Source organism: Malania oleifera, chromosome 8 (assembly GCF_029873635.1).
Source record: "Malania oleifera isolate guangnan ecotype guangnan chromosome 8, ASM2987363v1, whole genome shotgun sequence".
NCBI classification, from domain to species: Eukaryota; Viridiplantae; Streptophyta; class Magnoliopsida; order Santalales; family Ximeniaceae; genus Malania; species Malania oleifera.
Window position 1 is genome coordinate 14774138 of NC_080424.1, and position 19438 is coordinate 14793575.

The 19438-nt window shown below is 38.5% G+C and overlaps 1 protein-coding gene across 2 annotated transcripts in view; it reads left to right on the forward strand.

Moving 5' to 3' along the window:
- LOC131162399 (sterol 3-beta-glucosyltransferase UGT80B1) overlaps positions 1–19438 on the forward strand; it is a 109865-nt gene that overhangs the window by 20458 nt on the left and 69969 nt on the right. For both annotated transcript variants that reach the window (XM_058118845.1, XM_058118844.1), the window contains 3 exons: positions 8238–8349; positions 9945–10115; positions 10402–10465. In XM_058118845.1, the coding sequence (XP_057974828.1) occupies positions 8238–8349; positions 9945–10115; positions 10402–10465 (347 nt within the window). The remainder of the gene's footprint in view (positions 1–8237; positions 8350–9944; positions 10116–10401; positions 10466–19438) is intronic.

Here is a 19438-nt window from a genome sequence, read left to right on the forward strand (position 1 = left end):
AATGAAAGCTGTTTTCCCCAACTAAACAAGCCCTAAAACTTTCATCATTTTCCAATGTGGGTCAAGTCCCACAACCTCCTCCTTTCCTTCTTTCAAATTCAAAGCCAAGGTTTATTCTGAAAAACCTTCAATAGAGGAGCTGAAGATAGATTCTTTCTTGTCTCCCAACACAAAAACTGCAACTACACTTGCATGACACATTGGTTTATAAGGTTATCTCTTGTAAGAATGTCTTCCCACATTGCTTTACCTAGGAAAAAAAAAAGGGGGAAATGGCTTCCCATGTTGCTTTCAAGTAAAGAAAGCCAGTTTTTTTGGGGTTTGCTCCTCATTGATTCTTATGGAAAGAGACTTCACTCCTAATACTGATTTGGTTGTAGAAAGTTTTAACTCTGAAGCTGAAATTATTTCCTCCTAATCACCTCATTAAATCCTCCCTTGTTTCAGAATCTTGGCGCCATTAAGGTTTTCTGAAGAGTCTCCCCATCTTCTAGCTCCCAGTCATTAATCTCCCGCTGGAATTTCAAAGTCCACACTATAGCATTTTCCTTGAATGAAAATGTTGGAGATCTAGGAGCAACAATCACACAAAAGGTTAAATAAACAAGCAAAATAAACACCAAGATTTAACGTGGTTCGGCCTAAGCTGACCTACGTCCACGGAGCACATCGAATTTCACTAGCACTAGGAGAAACTACGGGAGGAGGAGGAGGCCTCTGCACACCACTCAATTCAATTCACTCTTTCTCACAACCCTCTCTCTCTCTCTCTCTCTCTCCCACCTTCAACTCAATTCCAGTCACTCACATTCACATTTTTATTTCACGCACACACATTTATATATATGTATGGGGATAGATATAGATGGAAGATGGTAATGAGGGTTTAATAGGGTGATTCAATGGGATGAGCTGGGATTAGCACCGACACTCCAGCGCATCAAAGTTGGCTCTCCACAGCTCATCAAGGTTGTCTATCTCTACAGCTCATCAAGGGTCCGTTTCCATTTTAGCTTCAACAATCTCCCACTTGGAGACGGAAACGCCATCTCAACCAGTATATAGGTAAATGATGTGCTCAAATCTGTCTTCAAGCATGAAGACCAACTGAAGTTGAGCACAACTTCAGTTTCTCTGTAGTCACCACCTTTGTCAACATATCTGCTGGATTCCTGCTACCTTGGATTTTTTTAAGGGTCAGCACTTCGTCCTCTAACAGAGATCTGACGAAGTGATAACGTAGTCCAATGTGTTCGAATTTGGAATGAAATGTAGAGTTCTTTGCCAGATGTATTGCACTCTAACTGTCATTATGCAAAACATTTCTCACCTACTTTATTTCGAGTTCTGTCAACAAACCTTGAAGTCAAATCATCTCTTTGCTAGTTTCTGTCACTGCTACATACTTAGCTTCTGTAGTAGATAGGACAACAATTTTTTGTATTTGTGACATCCAACTAACAGTTGTTGTGCTAACAATGAACAAATATTCGGTGGTGCTTCTGCGGTGATCAATTTTACCTGCAAAATTGGCATCAACATACCCTTGAATTTTCACGCCTCCTTTGTCGAAACATAGGTACTTATCAATAGTGCCATGTAGGTATTTTAAGATCCACTTCACTGCTTCCCAGTGAGTCTTCCTTGGATATGACATGAACCTGCTGACAGCTCCCACTGCTTGGCCAATGTTTGATTTGGTACTAACCATAACATACATGAGACTTCCAATGGCTGAGGCGTAAAGTACCTTAGCCATGAAGTCCTTCTCTTCATCTGTTTAGGAAGCTTGATCCTTGGAAAGGCGGAAGTGACCAGCCAATAGTGTATTTATTGCTTTGGTGCTACTCATGTTAAATCTTTGTAAAACACGACTAATATACTTTGACTGAGATAACCCCAACGTTCCCTGTTGCTTATCTCTAGAGATTCGCATCCTAAGTATCTGCTTTGCTGAACCCAAGTCGTTCATGTCAAACTCCTCTGACAATTGCTGCTTCAATTTTTTGATCTCTTCTATATCTGGTCCTGTGACTAGCATGTCATCTATATATAGCAATAGAATGATATAGCTAGACTGATACATTTTGAAGTAGCAACAGTGGTCGGCATTGCACTTCTGAAAATCTTTCCTGCGCATAAAGCTCTTAAATTTTTGGTACCATTGCTTGGGAGCTTGTTTGAGACCATACGAGCTCTTCTTCAATCTGCACACAAGATTCTCTTTACCTTTCACTGAGAATCCTTCTGGTTAGTGCATGTAAATCTCCTCATCTAGATCACCATGAAGAATTGCCGTCTTCACATCCAACTGTTCGAGATGTAGGCCCTTCGAGGCAACAATTCTCAAGATTGATCTGATGGTTGTTACCACAACTGGTGCAAAGATGTCGGTGTAGTCGATTCCTTCCTTATGCTTGAAGCCTTTGACTACCAACCGGGCTTTGTATCTCCTGGAGTCATCATGCTCCTCTTTGATCCTATACACCCACTTGTTGTCAAAAGCCTTCTTACTTTTGGGCAACTTAGCTAGTTTCCACATTTTTTTGGAGGTGAGGGACTTCATCTCGTCCTTCATCGCAAGCTCCTATTTGCTTGAATCTCTCGCCTGACATGCTTCATCATAGTATTCGGGTTCTCCTCCATATATAAGAAGTAAATAATTCATATACCTCTTATTTGGTACATGCAGGTGCAACCGAAAAGATCTCCTAAGCTCCGGATGAACTTGAAGTGGAAGCATTGTTTGATCGTATCCTGATCTCTTTCGTCAAAATTATGCTAATGACCTCGTCATAATTGAGCTTTGATTTTCCTGCGGAGCTACTGATCGCAGTAACACTACCTTTCTAACTCTCAAGCAACTGACTAAGAATCAGTAAGGCATGAATCTCATTGTCAAACGTAATTTCAACTGAGGCGAGTTGATCTGACAGCTCGTTGAAATTGTTCAGATGTTTGCTAAAACTTTTACCTGCGAGCATGTGCATGGTAAATAACTTTTTCATTAAGTGTACCTTATTGATAGCTGATGGCTGCTCGGATATATTGGAAAGCGCATCCATAAGTGATTTCGTGGTTGTCATGTGCTTGATGTTGAAGGTAACAGACTTTGCTAGTGTCATCTTACGAGCTCCGAGAGATTTTCGGTCAAGCAACTCCCACTTGTCCTCCGTCATGGATTCTGGCTTTTCCTTCAATGGTAAGTGCAACTCTTTACCAAACAAGTAGTCTTCGATCTGCATGTTCCAGAAATTGAAATTGGTGCCGTCAAACATCTCGATTTTTGAGCTCTTTTCGTTCGACATCTCGATTCACCTATCTAGAGATGGAATCAGTTCAAATGGACAACATGTTTGGATCCGAAACAGCCGAAAACCTTAGAAATGGTTCAACTTGTTCGAAAAACAAACTTGAAATGGCTTCAAAAAACCTGGTCAAACTTTGTTAAATTTAACTGAATATTCTCCCTTTTAACGGAATATGCTGACGTCGTTAATTGACGCCGTCACTGACACTGTTACTGCTAACGTGGCTAATGACGTGGCAAAGTGGGTCTTAGTTGCTAACGTGGCATGATGGGTCCCATCTGCTAATGTGGCAGTTGATTGGATGACACGTGGCGCTGACGCGTGTTGACGGGACGTTGATGTTAGCTCTTCTTCAAGCTTCAGTACACACTATGAGTTGATCGGCGCGTGGGGGCGTGTGAAGGCGCGTGAAGATGCTGCAGACTCCTTGGAGCGCGCGTGGGTTCGTGAGACCTCCGTTCGATCTCCGGTTTCCACCGTTGGCTTTGTCTCATCGAGAGGAACATGCAGGTGTGCTCAAAACTTTGATTTTGAGATACTGGGCAGAGGCTCCTATTTGGCGGTTTTGCTCCAATCTGACTCTTGTACCAATTGTTGGAGATCTAGGAGCAACAATCACACACAAGCAAAAATAAACAAGCAAAATAAACACCAAGATTTAACGTGGTTCGGTCCAAACTGACCTACATCCACGGAGCACACTGAATTTCACTAGCACTAGGAGAAAATACAAGAGGAGGAGGAGGCCTCTGCACTCCACTCAACTCAACTCACTCTTTCTCACACCTCTCTCTCACCTTCAACTCAATTCCACTCACTCACATTCACATTTTTATTTCACGCACACACATTTATATATATGAATGGGGATGGACATAGATGGAAGATGGTAATGAGGGTTTAATGGGGTGATTCAATGGGATGAGCTGGGATTAGCACCGACACTCCAGCAGCTTTGTTGTCTATCTCTACAGCTCATCAAGGCTCCGTTTCCATTTTAGTTTCAACAAAAACCACATTCAATACCAATTCATACTTATCTACAATCAATCTAAACAGAGCCTTCAAAGCGTCTTGCAGAGCTTTGTATCTGCCCCTGATATCGAGTTTGACTAATCGTATTCTCACTTGCAACCATCAAAGCAGTTAGCTTGTATAATTCCTTTTCCTCTTCTTAACAACCAAGACCTAATCCCATGAGAATGCCTGGCCTCATTTGTAAACGTGTGCTTCTTGACCATATTTACTTTCAACTACTCTCTTCCAGGGGGGCTCATTTCCCACTATGAGCCTCCATAACCACTTGGCTGGAAATGCCCATTGAAACCCTGCAAATGCCTCAAACTTACACCCTCCCCTTTCTTTCTCCTTATTAGAGAGCCATTATTTCAATTTACAAGGTGAAATTTCCATTTTGCAGTGCTTGCCTGCAGAACATCTCTCTCTAGCTTCTAAAATCTCCTAGCTACTACTGCTAAGATCATGAACAAAGACACAAAATAGGTGGCAGACTATATTAAGCGATCTTAATCAATATCTGCCTACCTCCATTAGACAAATATTACCTTTTCCAGCTGACAGACCTTTCAAATGGATGTACTGGAAGGCCCATCTTGGGATTCACACTGTCTTCTGTTGGGTGCACCTCACGACATCCTGCCTATGGATTCTGACTGCCACTTTGGAAGGAGATCCACCACCCCATCCCTTTAAAGATTCCTATTAATAATAAGACATTATTAATTATTAGATGAAGATCAACTGACTTAAAACCTGTTGCTTCTTGTTTCTAAATAAGGATAGCTGAGATTGATTAGGCAGGAACCATTCTTTAAATAATTTGAGAAGATTCTATGCATAGATTTCAGTTTGGGCCTTAACCCTTAAGACAACTTTGTGACAGGTTCCCATAGCTTGATCCAATGTAGCCTTGTTGGTAAACTCAAGTGCTTTTGATATATGCAGGAAATCTAATCTCTGAATGACCATTACTCGGTGTAGGTTTTTCTGTACTGGATTCTGAGTGGGGTGGTCTGAAATTGTCTTAAATTGCAACATTTGAAGTGGCTGAACTTGGCTCTTGTAGTCTAAACTTATGTCCTTATGTTTGACAGGTTAAGACCTTGAGCATTGGAATATATGATGAACAAATTAATGTACGGGCCTTCAGAAAAAAAATTCTGCTACCCCATACAGTGAAATTATTATCTAACAAATGTATTGTTTTATGAGTATTTATAGTTTTGAATTCTATTTCCATCCCAAAATCTTGCGAATATTATTGCTGCCAACCTCTCTATCCAAATCATATTTTTTTGATTCTATGCTGTACATTTCATTCTAATTCATTTTCAAAAATCTTGTTCAATAAGATTGTATTGATTTCTACAAAAATTAGTGTGGTCATTGGCTGCAAGAATTGATTTTTGTGATGCTGATGAGTAGGGTGCAACCAAACCATGGCAGGGGGAGGGTTATTTGGGCTTTGGTGGGTTAAGTTGCATGACATTAAGATTGATTTGAAGTTTTGAACTTGAATTGATCTTATATAATCCTATTCAATTTCTCTCTCTCTCTCTCTCTCTAACCCTCTTTGGTTGTTGTGTGGCAAGGCTTATAGTCAGATTGCTTTAGTTTGTTTGAATCACTGAACTTGAATATCTTCGTATTGCATGCTCAGTCTCATTCCCAAATCCACATGGTGCAGCAAGAAGATTCTCTCGCAAATAACAATCTACAAGAGCAAACACTTAGAAGAGAAAATTTGGAATCTCATTCAATATCTGGTGCAAATGACATTGGCTCTGCAACAAACCATTTAAAAAGAATTATTATGGATTAGGAGGGGCAAAAAGTATAGAAGGATGATGAAGGAGGTGACCATGGATGAAGAGAATGGAGATAGAAATCTGGGAGGTTACTCTGTGTGTGTGTTTTGTTGAAAAGTATGGGTCTAAAATGTTGTCTGATACTTTTAGCGCCATAATTGCTATTTCTTCCATAGTCATTTTGCATGGCTCTACCTATCTCTCTCCCTTCATTTCCTCCATGTCCTTAAAATTATTGTGCTGGTAGTGTTTATGTTTTCCAAGAACAAATATAATAATCATTTTGGTCAATTCCCAAATGCATTAATCTGTTTTTTTGGTTGGTTTCCCAAGCAAATTATTCACATAAAATATAGAACAATTGAGTTAAGCTGAACTTAGCATGGGTTTTCTTGAGCCTGGCTCATTTACTAGTCTAGCTCAAAAATCAGAATTGACTTAGTTCCATTCCTTGAATGCTGTCCAGCCAAGCAGAACCAAAGTTGCCAGGAAGAGTTCAGTACACACACAGCTTTAGTAAAAAGTCATGATTCTACTCCAATTTTTTTTGGAAAAAAAGTAGCACCAAATAAATTTAAATTCCCATGCCAATTTATCTGTAAGCTAGTTCCAGCCTAAATTAATTGCTTATTAGCACTGTTTCTTCATTATTTGGTGCATGTCTGCTTGACACATTTAACCTTTTGTATTAATAGTGATGGTGGTTGAGTTTGAGTTCAAACTTCAACAGAGCAAGGTTTTTTAGCTTCTCCTAATCGTCATCATATATGGTAATTGTTTTGGTGCTTTTGTTTAAGATGTGAAATCCAGTCAGTCCTGTGTTGATGAGTCCTTATTTGATAAAGGGAGTTAGGACAACAAAGACTGCAAGTGTCTTTCAAGTAAGACTCAGCAACTGTAGTCCTTTCTATAAACAATGTTGTTTGTTGTGCTCACTTCTCACTTTACACATGAGTGCATTTTCAAATATCTTTTTATTGAGTTTTGCATGCCATTCTTAGAATTCTTTGTTTTTGCTCATTTAGATTTAATTTAATTGTTTTTTATGACACAATGCTAAGATTTCAAACTAATTTTTGCAATAATTCTTTTTGCCTTTTTCTTGAATATAAGAAAGTTTTTGTTTGTTAGTCATTTTTTCAGTGTCCTATTTTTTTTTTTTTTTTTTGGGTTCTTCCCTCCCCACACCCAAAAAAAAATGTTCATGATTATATGGTATATTGATATACTGTTTTCCGGCACTTTTCTCATTACATTGAATGATGTTTAGGTTTGAAACTCTTGACAAAGTAGATAACTTTATTCTCTTTTCAGTCATTAATCAGGAAGCTACTAAGCAATCTCAGTTTTTATTCTGATCTACCTATTTCATTAACTTAAAATAAGAATAATAATGTAATCCTAGCCATCCATCTATAATAGACCATGTCAAAATCCATTAATAGTGAAACTGCGTCTAATCCCATAGTAGAAGTGATCAATGATTTCTTCAAGATCTAAATGCGGAGTCTTTTTGTATTTTTGCTGGGTATATAAAACTATAATTGATGCAGTTGCAGTTGTATGCAATAGGTTTGTTTCTGGATCTCTCTCTCTCTCTCTCTCTCTTGCATCCCTTTGTTGATTTAAGTTGAAGCCTTCAAGACTATTATTAATTTTGCTCCTTGACCTCTTCTTTGAAAATCTAGTATCCTGGGTTGCATTGCTAAATAATTTTTCATTGCCCTATACTCTTAGTTGCACTTGTAATTGTGTTGCAACATGGGTATTGTCAATAACTGTAATGATGAAGTTGATTTACTGCTGTGCATGACACAGACAGAGCTTGATTGTTCATTCTTTCTTAATATTGATATTTTTTGCATTTTATTTTTGTTGATTTCTAGGCCTCATGAATTGATGGATTATAAATTGCCATTTGTTTATGATCTGTAATATTAGTAAACTGGTTTTCAAACTGCTTCTATTATGGTGCGATATGATGTATCATGAGTTGCAAGCTTACATTATCCTAAGCTGACAGGATGAAAAACCTTGTTAGTCACTTATCTTCAGCATGTTTTATTAGTCATTTTTAAAGATTCTTTTTTACCTACAGGAATTTGGTCATCATGTTCGATTGGCAACTCATGCTAACTTCTGCACTTTTGTAAAGTCGGCAGGCATAGATTTTTATCCTTTGGGCGGTGATCCTCGGGTATTGGCAGGATGTAAGAATTTAGGGTATTTATTTATTTATATTATTTGTTTTCCAACACAATTCAACTTCTTATGTGCTGGTAATTTTGATTACATTTTGTGTTATGTGTCCTTTCTGTATTAACCTTTTTCGTTTTAAGTCTTCTATGGTCAAGGAGTCTCATGGGACAATGTTTTTAACCATTAGTTAATAATATCCCATTTTGTTGTCTCTGTGTAGTTAAATTTTGATGACTAAAGATTGGTTTGATTTGGCTGCCGAGACATTGGTTGTGCTTTTGCAAAAAATTTAATTCCCAACCTCTAAAAATTAAACCAGCCTTCACTAGCCTGTTGTGCTGGTCTGAAATATTAGCACCAATATACTTTAGTTTTGTTTGGAACTGCTGCATATTTTCTGTTTGCTGCTTCATAAAAACAGACATGATTTTATTTTGTTTCCAATTATAAGGAAAACAGGAAATGGCATTACATGATCATTGCCAAAAACAGTTGGAAGAAACTTATTTCCCTTTCAAATTCATCCATTTTGGCTTTTTTATTTTCAAGAAAATAAATTTTGCCAAACAATTTATTTTTTTGGCCAGAGGTTACTAGAATCTTAAAATGGAACAAAGGGAAACAAAATTATTTCCAAGCACACTTTTAGGGTCTGTTTTGAGACATTTATTTTTTTCTTTGTTTCAAATGGGTAACATTAGATACGTTTGCAAACTCATACTGCAGTTTCAACAATCCAATGTCAAAGCATGTATTTTGGTTCAGAATTTGGAAACATATTTTAGATTATGGATACAGCCTAAAAACAACACAAGCTAAAATGTCTAAAAAAAAAAATGAAAAAAAAACCCAAAGTAATGCAGCAAAATAGAACAAATGTTGGAATGGGCTCGTAGTTATTAAAGGAGAATATGTTTCTAAAATGTGTTTTTAAAATGGGGAGGGAACTTTAGCCTCCATTTAGTTCTCTAAAGTATGAGAAAAGAAAGGAGGTCGATAGAGAGCAGCTTCCTTCATTAAGCTTTTTTATTTCTACAATCTTCTGGAGACCCAAAATACGGTTCAGTAAATTTCAAGGTTAGCTTTGGGGAAAAATATGAATTCTGAAAAGCAGTTGGGATACTTTCTGGTAGCATTTGAAAAATATTTTGTGAACCTATGGAAATGATTGGCACAGACTTTGCCCATAAGTCTCATGTTGCTTCAAAGCCAAACTATAATACCTCATAAAATTTCTTAAAGCTTTTAAAAATTATTAATGAAGTTACTTTTTCAAACCAAAATTAAGGAAATAAATTATTTGTGGTTTTTGATTCAACTTTCTTTTTGCTTGGATTTCACATGTCAATTATCCTCTTTATATTTTTCTAAAGTTTCTTACTTAGTTATAATTGTTTTGCTACTTCACATTTAACATATGTTCTTTGGACTGCATTCCATGCTTCTGTTTAACTCTTTTACATGCTGGCCATGTCGCACATCCTTTTTTCAGTTCTAGTAGTTCAGGTCTGAAAGGTAGTTGATATTTTCATGCTTTTATTTTTCACTTTCTTGGTTCTTTGTACACGACTAACTATATGCTTCGCACCCTCTTTTAAAATTTCAGTCATGGCCAGAAATAAAGGTCTCATTCCATCTGGACCAGGAGAAATAGCTATACAGAGAAAGCAACTAAAGGCTATTATTGAATCTCTTCTTCCAGCATGCACAGAACCAGATATGGAAACTGGAGTTCCTTTTCGAGCCCAGGCAATTATTGCAAACCCTCCTGCTTATGGTGAGTTCAGTCAAATTTATAAAATGGAAATAAATTAATAGGATGAAGTTAATAATATGAAGGATGTCATATGTGTTGCATTTTGAATTATTGATGATGTTGGTAAGTAACTCTCAATAGGCAGTTGTCTTGTTAAAAACAACATTGATGGGGATGCAAACAGAGAACCCACTGGTAATCCATTTCCATAATGGTGGCTATAAAATTCATTTTTTTCATGTATATTTTGTATTTTGACGCTTCTTTTCTTCCTCTCCCACCTTCTTATATGTGCTCTGGCCTGCAGGACATGCGCATGTTGCTGAAGCTCTCGGGGTACCCCTTCATATTTTCTTCACAATGCCTTGGACGTAAGTATGACAAAATTTTCCGTTCATGTTCATTCACTAACTTAAAATATATGGTTATTAACGTTAATGATTTTCTCTCTAGTTTTTTTTGCTACTATTAGAAAGCATCTGCCTGCATTTCTTCTTTTTTAAATTTTTGTGTAGTTATTGAATTTATTGTTTAACAAATTTGGGTCCCTTGTCTCTATTTAATCTGATCTTATGCTTGTTTTTGTTTTTTATTTTTTATTTTTTATTATTTTTTCATATATTTTTATTTATTTTATTTATTTTTATGTACAAGCAATTCGCTTGGTGAAATATATTTTAATTCACAAAGTGGCCTCAAAACAATTATGTTCGATAGGTCATTTAAGTGTTAAATACAGTCAAATGGGTACCCACCATGGGCCACTTCGATTGCTAAGTGTATGGGTGATGTCTGCTGCTGGCCAGGTGTTCAAATCTTGTCCCAACTACCTGGTTGGTATGAGGTTATTGGGGAGTGTTAAGGAACTACACCTGGGGGTAGCTGATCAATTTATGGCTGCTCCATTATTAAAATAAATAAATAGGTGATACAGTGATGTGGGTGCTGGTGTCTGGCACTTGTAGGTTCAGTCAATTTCTGTCAAAATTTCAATGAATCATCCAAAATTTATCAAAATCTCGAAATTTTAGTGCATTTTTTCAAAATTTTAGCTATTGAATGATATTTCCATGGAATTCAAATGTAAGATTTAGACGCAAGGTGAAATTTCTCTGTTAATTTATCTTGTTTTTTTCATTGTATCAAAATATTATTTCAACATCTTTTGAAATTATATGTAAAATTAAACTGGCAAGTTACAACAATGATTATGAATTTCTTTTATATTAACTATGTTTTATACGCATTATATTACAACTATTGCGACTCATACGCAACATAGATGTATTTAATTTGTAATATATTATTCCTAAACTTACATTATTATATCTATTAATCATTTCTGAAGTTACAACATTACTACTAATTTCCATTGTTTTTTCAAATCGAAATCTAAATCAAAATTGACCTTGAAAATCAAAATTTCCATTAAAAATCAACATTTCCGTAGAAATTTCTGTATTTCTGGAGCTTCAAAATTTTAGTTGAAATCGTAATTTAAGACCTTGCTTGTAACTCATATGCCACTTGTCGGTGCCAGAACAGCGTCCAACTTGCCAGTTCTGGCGCTGCAAAAACTGAAAGAAGAATGGGTTAATTAGGTTGCATATTTTGGCTTGTGAGTGTGAGAATGAAGTCTGACGATTACAATATCATATCACATTGACAGCTTCTGAAATTCGGTTAATGGACATGGAAATTAAATTGCTTCTGACTGAAGCATGGAAGTGTTGATGTAGCATCTAACCCTTAGATTTTTTAAATGCTATGAGACACTTAGTATTGGGAAATGTCTACACAACTGGATGGAACTATTTGTTTGTGTGGTAATATGTGATATGTACCATGCATCATGAAATAATTAAAATCTGGATCATTGATGCCTGTAATCGCTTGGTGCTGCTAATCTGAACCTCATGGTAGATTTCGGTCTTGTGATATTTTTGAACAAGTGAGGTTTCTGGCAAAAGTTGTTAGGGAAAGATCTCAAATTGAAATGCTTGGTAGAAGAAATTTTGCTGGGAGGGAAACTTGTTGGGGCCAAAATGTTTTTAGTGATACGGATTCAAGAAGATGTAATAACAGTGTTTTTCCCATTGGATAGCTAATGGTGAAAAGGAAGAACTGGATCTAACATAGCAGGTTGAGGATAGAGAAATGGACAATCTTTATCTTATCAATCATTATTCAGTTGATTCATTCCCTTTTCTCTGATTAAAAATAAGAGAGGGGAGGAGCTGAAAACTTAATTAAAAAGAAAACAGAAGAGGCAAATTTAGCAAGAAGTATTGATTTTGTTGGATGATAATGAAAGAGGTCTGCCTCGGAGCTGAAATTGAATTTTAGGCTTTGTTACTGTTTACAGCATTGCTGTGGTATGATTCATGGTATTGTAGCACGTGCTGTTCATGATACAGTACTATTTACTGGCTATTTCGAGGTTATGTTTAACTTTCCATGGGTCTTATTTTAGGGCATATTAGGAATTTCAAATTTTTCTTTGTATCTTTTTTTTTTTTTTTTTACTTGGTGAATGTTGAGTTATCTAGGGTCAGTATTGGTTTAGTTCCAGTGGTTGACATTAGTTGTTATTACTGTTATGCTAACGAGAGTCCTATGTAAGCTTCTTATTCATTTTCTCAGCTACTTATAATGAATAGTATTAATTAACATTGCTGCAAATTGATTACTGTAAACCCTATAAAAGTGTAAGACAATTATTCTCTTTTGGAGTGATTCCTTGAACTATTAGTGTAAGGCTAGTAGTTATAAGCTTTGTTATCTTTGCTATTTTAGGTGAATGGCTCCAAACCAGATTTGAATCCCCAATTTTTAGCATTTATTTCACCTATTCTCAATTTCTTTGACAAATTGATGTAAGACAAGAAGCAAGATCTTGGGAAGAGCCATGTTGGAGAATAATAAAGAAAAATTGGGTTAAGGGATTGTTCGGTTTAATTTGTAGTTTATTATGTATTTAGTTTAATTAATATAATATTATGTGTATTTTGGGGGCTTGTTTGTAATATTTGTGTAAAGCAGGGGTTTGTTTGTAATTCATGTAGTTTTAGGGGTATGTGTGTAATTTTATGTGTTTAGACTTTCTTATAAATAGAGTGTGAAAGCCATGTTGTAAGTTATTGATGAATGTGAATTGGAATTGAACGTGAGTTCCCCCTGGTATCTCCTATCTCATCCCTTCCCTTTCCTTCCTCTCTTCTATTTCTTCTAAATGCTCCCATGGCTGCAGAACCTTGATGCGGCCCCTTCATCATTTGGCATCAGAGCCCAACCATAATTTCCTTCTTCCATTTCAATTCCTCCATCTTTTCCTTTCAATCTTTTTCTTCCCCCTCTTCTTCTCTTCGTCCTCCTCCCACTGTTCTGCAGCTTCTATCTCCCTCTGCTGCTGCTTCTTCACCTTCTCTTCTTCTTCTCTCCTTCTCTCCTCTGTTCTGTAACTTCTCACTCCCTATTTGCTGTTTCTTTCTTCTTCTCTTCTTGTTCTCTAGCTTTCAGTACACCCATTCTCCCTCACTCTTCTCCTCTTCTCTCCTTCTTCCTTTCTTCTTTCTTTTCTCTGTTCTGTTCTCTCACCCTCTGTTCTGTATTAATCCTCCCTTCTTCTCTATTCTGTTTTTCTCCCTTCTTCTTCTTCCTTTTTGTGTTTTCCTCTCTCTATTTCGCTTTCATCATTCTCTCTCTGATTCTTCTCTATTCTGAAATTGCAGTTTAAAAAAAAAAAAAAACTGAAAAGTAGTTCTGCAGTTTCTGAACTTCTTCTGAAATTTCAGTTGTGTCCCATTTTTCAAAAAAACCACCTTCCAGACACCTTCTGCAACACCACCCATCCCATTGAAAACAGAACCACCCCAAACCCTCACACAAGTTTTCATCGCCTTCTAACCACCGGAGGAACCCCCACGTGCTGGCCAAACATACTCCAGCCATCAGCCTTCCGGAATCCCTAGTGTCTTGTGTTTTTCTCATCACGCCACCACCACCACTGTGCTCCTCACCCACTGACTGCAGTCTCCTGAAGTTTCATTGCCGGAATCTTGCCACCAGCAACTCACCTCACGCGCTGGCGAAGTGCGTGAGAATGTCTAATTTCCTGTCTTGTGAGAAATTTCTTTCAGCCATGATATTTTGAGTTTCACCATGATTTTGATCTGCAGCTTGATATTTTAATCGCAGACACGATATATTGTAAGCAAGCGTAATGACTTGGCATGAAACCCTAGAAATTGTCTCTGCCAGCATAAAAAATCAGGTTTTGCTGCTATGGAATTTGCGGGTTTTCTGTGATTTTGTTTCATTTCAGCAGGACAACCAATATCAAGGTGAATTGAAGATAGTTTTTGAGAAATTGGGAGTAAGGCTTGTGTGAAATTGTGTTAAAAGGCTGTTGGTGATATAAAGCTGCAGCATATATATATGCATAAATTCAGCAACATGATGACAAATTATAGGACAAAGGAATGCCATTTATTATACCTTGGGCACAATTTCAAGCTCTTCAACACCTTTCTGAATTGCAGAGAAAAGGTTTGCGAAATCATTATTGATGGAAGATCTCCAATGAATGTGGTTTCCATAAATGGAGTCACTCGAATGCAGCTTCATCTGAAACGTCATGGAGCCTTACGAGATGTCTTGGATTGATCTATTGTGCATGTTTATGAAAGATGTTTGGTTCCCATCCTAATTGGTGAATATTTGGCTAATGTTTGATGTGATATCCTACATATGAAGATTGGCCATGTACTTCTTGGTTCTCCTTGGTTGGATGATTTGGGTGTGACTCAAGGGCTTGAGAATACATATGTCTTCCACTATAATGGGAAGAAAATCGTTTTGAAGTCCGCTCTACCAATTAACCAAGGCAAAGATTCAGTCTCATTTACTCAACTTGAAAACACCACGAGCAAGGAAATGCAATCCAAAATCTTTCATACATTCCTATCGTTGAGTTTGTCATCCTCGATATGTTCATTGATGCTAATTATCAACTCAAGTCTATGGCGCTGCCAATGGAATGCTATTTCTTGTCTCATTCAAGCACTAGTTTTCGAAGAGTCCAAGTTTGCTTTTTCCTTTTGATTCTCCAACATTTCAAAATTCGTGGCCGAATTTTTTCTAACTGGGGGAGAGTTGATGTAGGACAAGAAGCAAGATCTTGAGAAGAGCCATGTTGGAGAATAATTAAGAAGAATTGGGTTAAGGGATTATTGGCTTTAAGTAGTAGTTTATTATGTATTTAGTTTTATTAGTATAATATTGTGTGAATTTTGGGGTCCTTGTTTGTAACATTTGTGTAAGGTAGGGGTTTGTTTGTAATTCATGTAGTTTTAGGGGTATGTGTGTAATTTTGTGTTTAGACTTTCTCATAAATAGTGTGTGAAAGCCATCTTGTATGTTAGTTATTGATGAATATGAATTGGAATTGAATGTGAGTTCCCCGTGTTGGTTTTTAGTCCCACATCGGTGGGAAGGTTTTTTTTAAACCTTTAGCTTGAAGGTATATAAGGAGCTTCCCTCACCATTTGTAAATTGCTCTCCCACTTTGTAGAGTTACAAATAGTATTTGTATTTTAAGGTATTTCTAATTACTATTGGTAATTTGAAATTTTCCCAAGTTTTAATTTTATGGAAATAGTGGATTGATCGTTGGCGCCCGAGGATGTAGGTAATTCTTTACCAAACCTTGTAAATTCTTATGTTGTTCTTTATTGCTGTCTTTGATTATTAGTTTATGCATTGTTTTAGTTTGGTTATATATTCAATAGCAATAGTTGTAGTATTGATGTTTGGCACAAGTGGGGTGCTCGGCACAACAATTGGTATCAGAGCCAGGTTGAATAGTGCCGATACAAAGGTGTTTCTTTGTTAGGATCCTTAATTTTATTTTTTGATGCTTAGAAAGACCTTGTCTAAGAAAGTGCTCAGAGACCATTGCGGTTCAGTCACTCCCTAGATGTCATGAGCTAAGCTTGTTCAGGGTATTATGCTTGCTTGTGACCGCTTATCTCGTGTGCTTGGGATTGGTTTCCATCATGTAAATACTAGTGTAGGGTTATTTTCTGCTAGTAGAGTCTTTGTAAGCCAAATAAGGTAATATGACTCCTCGGTCACTTTGATGTTTCCTAGTGCCAGGATGATAATTACATAAAAACCTCTTTAGGGGAGGGTGAGTGTTCATCAGTCATTGTAAAACTCACTAGCAATTGTCAACGTGCTTAGCCTACTTGCCTCCCTCGCTAAGTACACCATGTCAACAAAGGATTTGTTAATGAATTACGTTTGCTTCAATGTTTATTGCTTGCTTGCCACGACTTTCATGAATTGATTATTGTTTTCGCTGCTAGCTGAATGAATGTTAATGAAAGTGCTTTGTGGATGAATGTTGGTAAATGATAGGCTGGCTAGTTAAGCAAGAGTGCTTTAGCTAGCGCCGCACGGCCCTTCACAACGGTGTGAAAATAGTCGGACCGTAACATTTGGTATCAGAGCCCAAGTCGGTGACACTTGGTGAGAGTCCAAGGTTGAGTTGCTACGTGAATTCAATTGCCTTCGTTGTTGGATTTGGGAAGCTTTGGTATGTGACGATGATACCAAACACTGCTGAGAGGATCAGCGTGCTGGAAGCACAGGTTGAGACAACAACCAACACTATGGCCGCGGAGGTAGCCCAGATGAGAGAACTTGTTGATGAGGTGATGGGATCACAAAAATGTCAAGCAGGTTTGATAGCAACATGTCAGAGGACTTTCGCCACACAGTTGAAACTTTGCAAGTCCGGATGGCAGATCTGGATGCAAAGATGAATGTGATGGTTCTTGCTATGGGGAACTCCAACACTTCGGGAGTTAGCAAGACCAAGGTGCCAGAACCCAGGACGTATGGGGGTGCCCGAGATGCCAAGGAGTTAGAGAACTTCTTGTTTGATGTGGAGCAGTACTTTTGCATTGTGAGGATGGCCTCAGAACAGGCAAAGGTGGATACTGCGACCATGTACTTGATTGGTGATGCCAAACTGTGGTGGCGTACCAAGTACAGAGAAATTGAAAATGGAAGCTGTGTAATTGATAGTTGGGCAGACTTGAAGAGAGAGCTCAAGGTCCAATTCTTTCTTGAAAATGTTGAGTATAATGCAAGGAGAAAACTGAGAGATCTCAAGCATACGGGGTCGATCAACGAATATGTGAAATAATTTTCTGCTTTAATGTTGGATATTTGGGATATGTCGGAGAAGGAGAAGCTGTTCTATTTTCTAGAGGGGATGAAACCGTGGGCAAGAACTAAACTTCATAGGCAAAGGGTTCAAGACTTGTCAGCTGCACAAGCAGCTACAGAACGCTTGATTGACTACGCTGGTGATGATACCGCTTCATCCAAACGGTTTGGCGGAGAGGGAAACGGTGGAAAGTCTTTCAAGAATGGCAAACCCAAGAGTGGGGGAGCCGACTCTGAATCATCAACCTCAAAGGAAGTTTCGTCGTCTCAGGGGTTCAACACACCCAATGGAAAGGGGAAGAGTAAAATTTCATGCTACTTGTGTGGTGGATCTCACAAAATGAGTGAGTGTAAACACAAGAGTTTACTCAATGCCTTTCAAGCTTCTACTTCGGGAAAAGGGGTGGAAAGTGAGGGGGAAGAGGATGATGCCCCGAGGTTGGGTTCAGTGCGGCTGGTGAACGCATTGGAAAAGCAGGCAAAAACACCGAAAGTTACACGAGCAAAAGGGTTAATGTTTGTGGACTTGAGGATAAATGGGAAGAGTACTCGCGTTATGGTGGATACGGGGGCTACTCATAATTTTGTTTCGCAGTTGGAAACATGGAGACTCAACTTATCCTTAGAGAAGGATACAGGACGCATGAAAGCAGTTAACTCTATAGCCCAACCTACTCTAGGAGTAGCCAAGCAAGTGGCTGTAAAGCTTGGACAGTGGGAAGGTCATGCGAATTTCACAGCGGTGCCATTGGATGACTTTCCAGTCATTCTAGGAATGGAGTTCCTAAGGGGGACGAGGGCAGTGCTGATGCCTTCGGCTAGTTCCCTGTGTCTGATGGGAGATCACTCGTGCATGGTGCAAGTCGTTGCAACGAAAGGAGACGACGGGAAGTCCCTTTCAGCCATACAACTCAATGAAGGATTGGGTAAGGGTGAGCAGACACGTCTAGCCACGGTGGTGGTAGACAAAGAAGTAGGCCAAGAGCTGGAGCCTACGACCATCCAAGCAGTGTTGGATGAGTACAAAGAGGTGTTGCCGGATAAGCTGCCTCACAATTTGCCTTCACGACGGACTGTGGAGGATGCGATCGAGTTGTTATCAGGAGTGAAACCACCTGCTAAAGGGCCATGTCGGATTGCGCCTTGAGAGATAGTAGAGTTGGGGAAGCAACTTGATGAATTGGAAGCGGGATGTGTTCGCCCTTCCAAAACACCATTGGGAGCATTGGTGTTGTTTCAGAGGAAACATGAAGAGCTTCTACAGAAGGTGTTCGACAGGCTGAGGGAAAACTGTCTGGATGTGAAGAAGGAGAATTTCTTTTCGCTCGGCGGAGCAACAAATTCCTTGGTCAAGTGGTTGAACAAGGTCGTATCCGGAGGGGTATGGAGAAGGTAAGGATGATTCAAGAACAGAAGATCCCCACGATAGTGAAGGAGTTGCATTCCTTTCTTGGCCTTACTAAATACTGCAGGAAGTTCATTGAGGGGTATTTGCGGAGAATGACTCCAATGACAGGACTACTGGGGAGGTATTATTGGCCGCACACGCGGGATGATGTGGTTGATTATACCAAAACTTGTCTCACTTGCCAACAAGACAAGGGGGAGCGGAAGAAGTATGGTACTTTCATGGCCGCACCAAAGTACTGTTCGGCAGAGGAGACGACACAATTGTTCCTTGTGACTATTATGAAACATTGGGGTGTTCCCCAAGTTATTATTTGTGGCCGAGACTTAATGTTCACTGACAACTTCTTGACAGAATTTTTCAGGATATTCAGGTCACATATTGACATCTCTTCGAGTTCTCACCGACAGACAGACGGACAGATGAAGAGATTTAGAGAGCTACTAGATGAGTACTTGTGCCATTGTGTCAACGACAACTAGAAGAATGGCGTGCAACTACTTGATGTGGCTCCATTCTGTGGCAACGCCCAATGGCGCTCAACAACCAACAAGAGCCCTTTTGAGCGTGTTACAGGTCAGTTGCCGCTGTTACCTCACACAGTGGGTGAGCCGTACAGACGAAAGAGTTCCAGGGCGTACGTCTTCACCAGTGAAGGGAGACTGAATGCAGAGTTTGCCCAAGCCTATCTAGAGAAAGC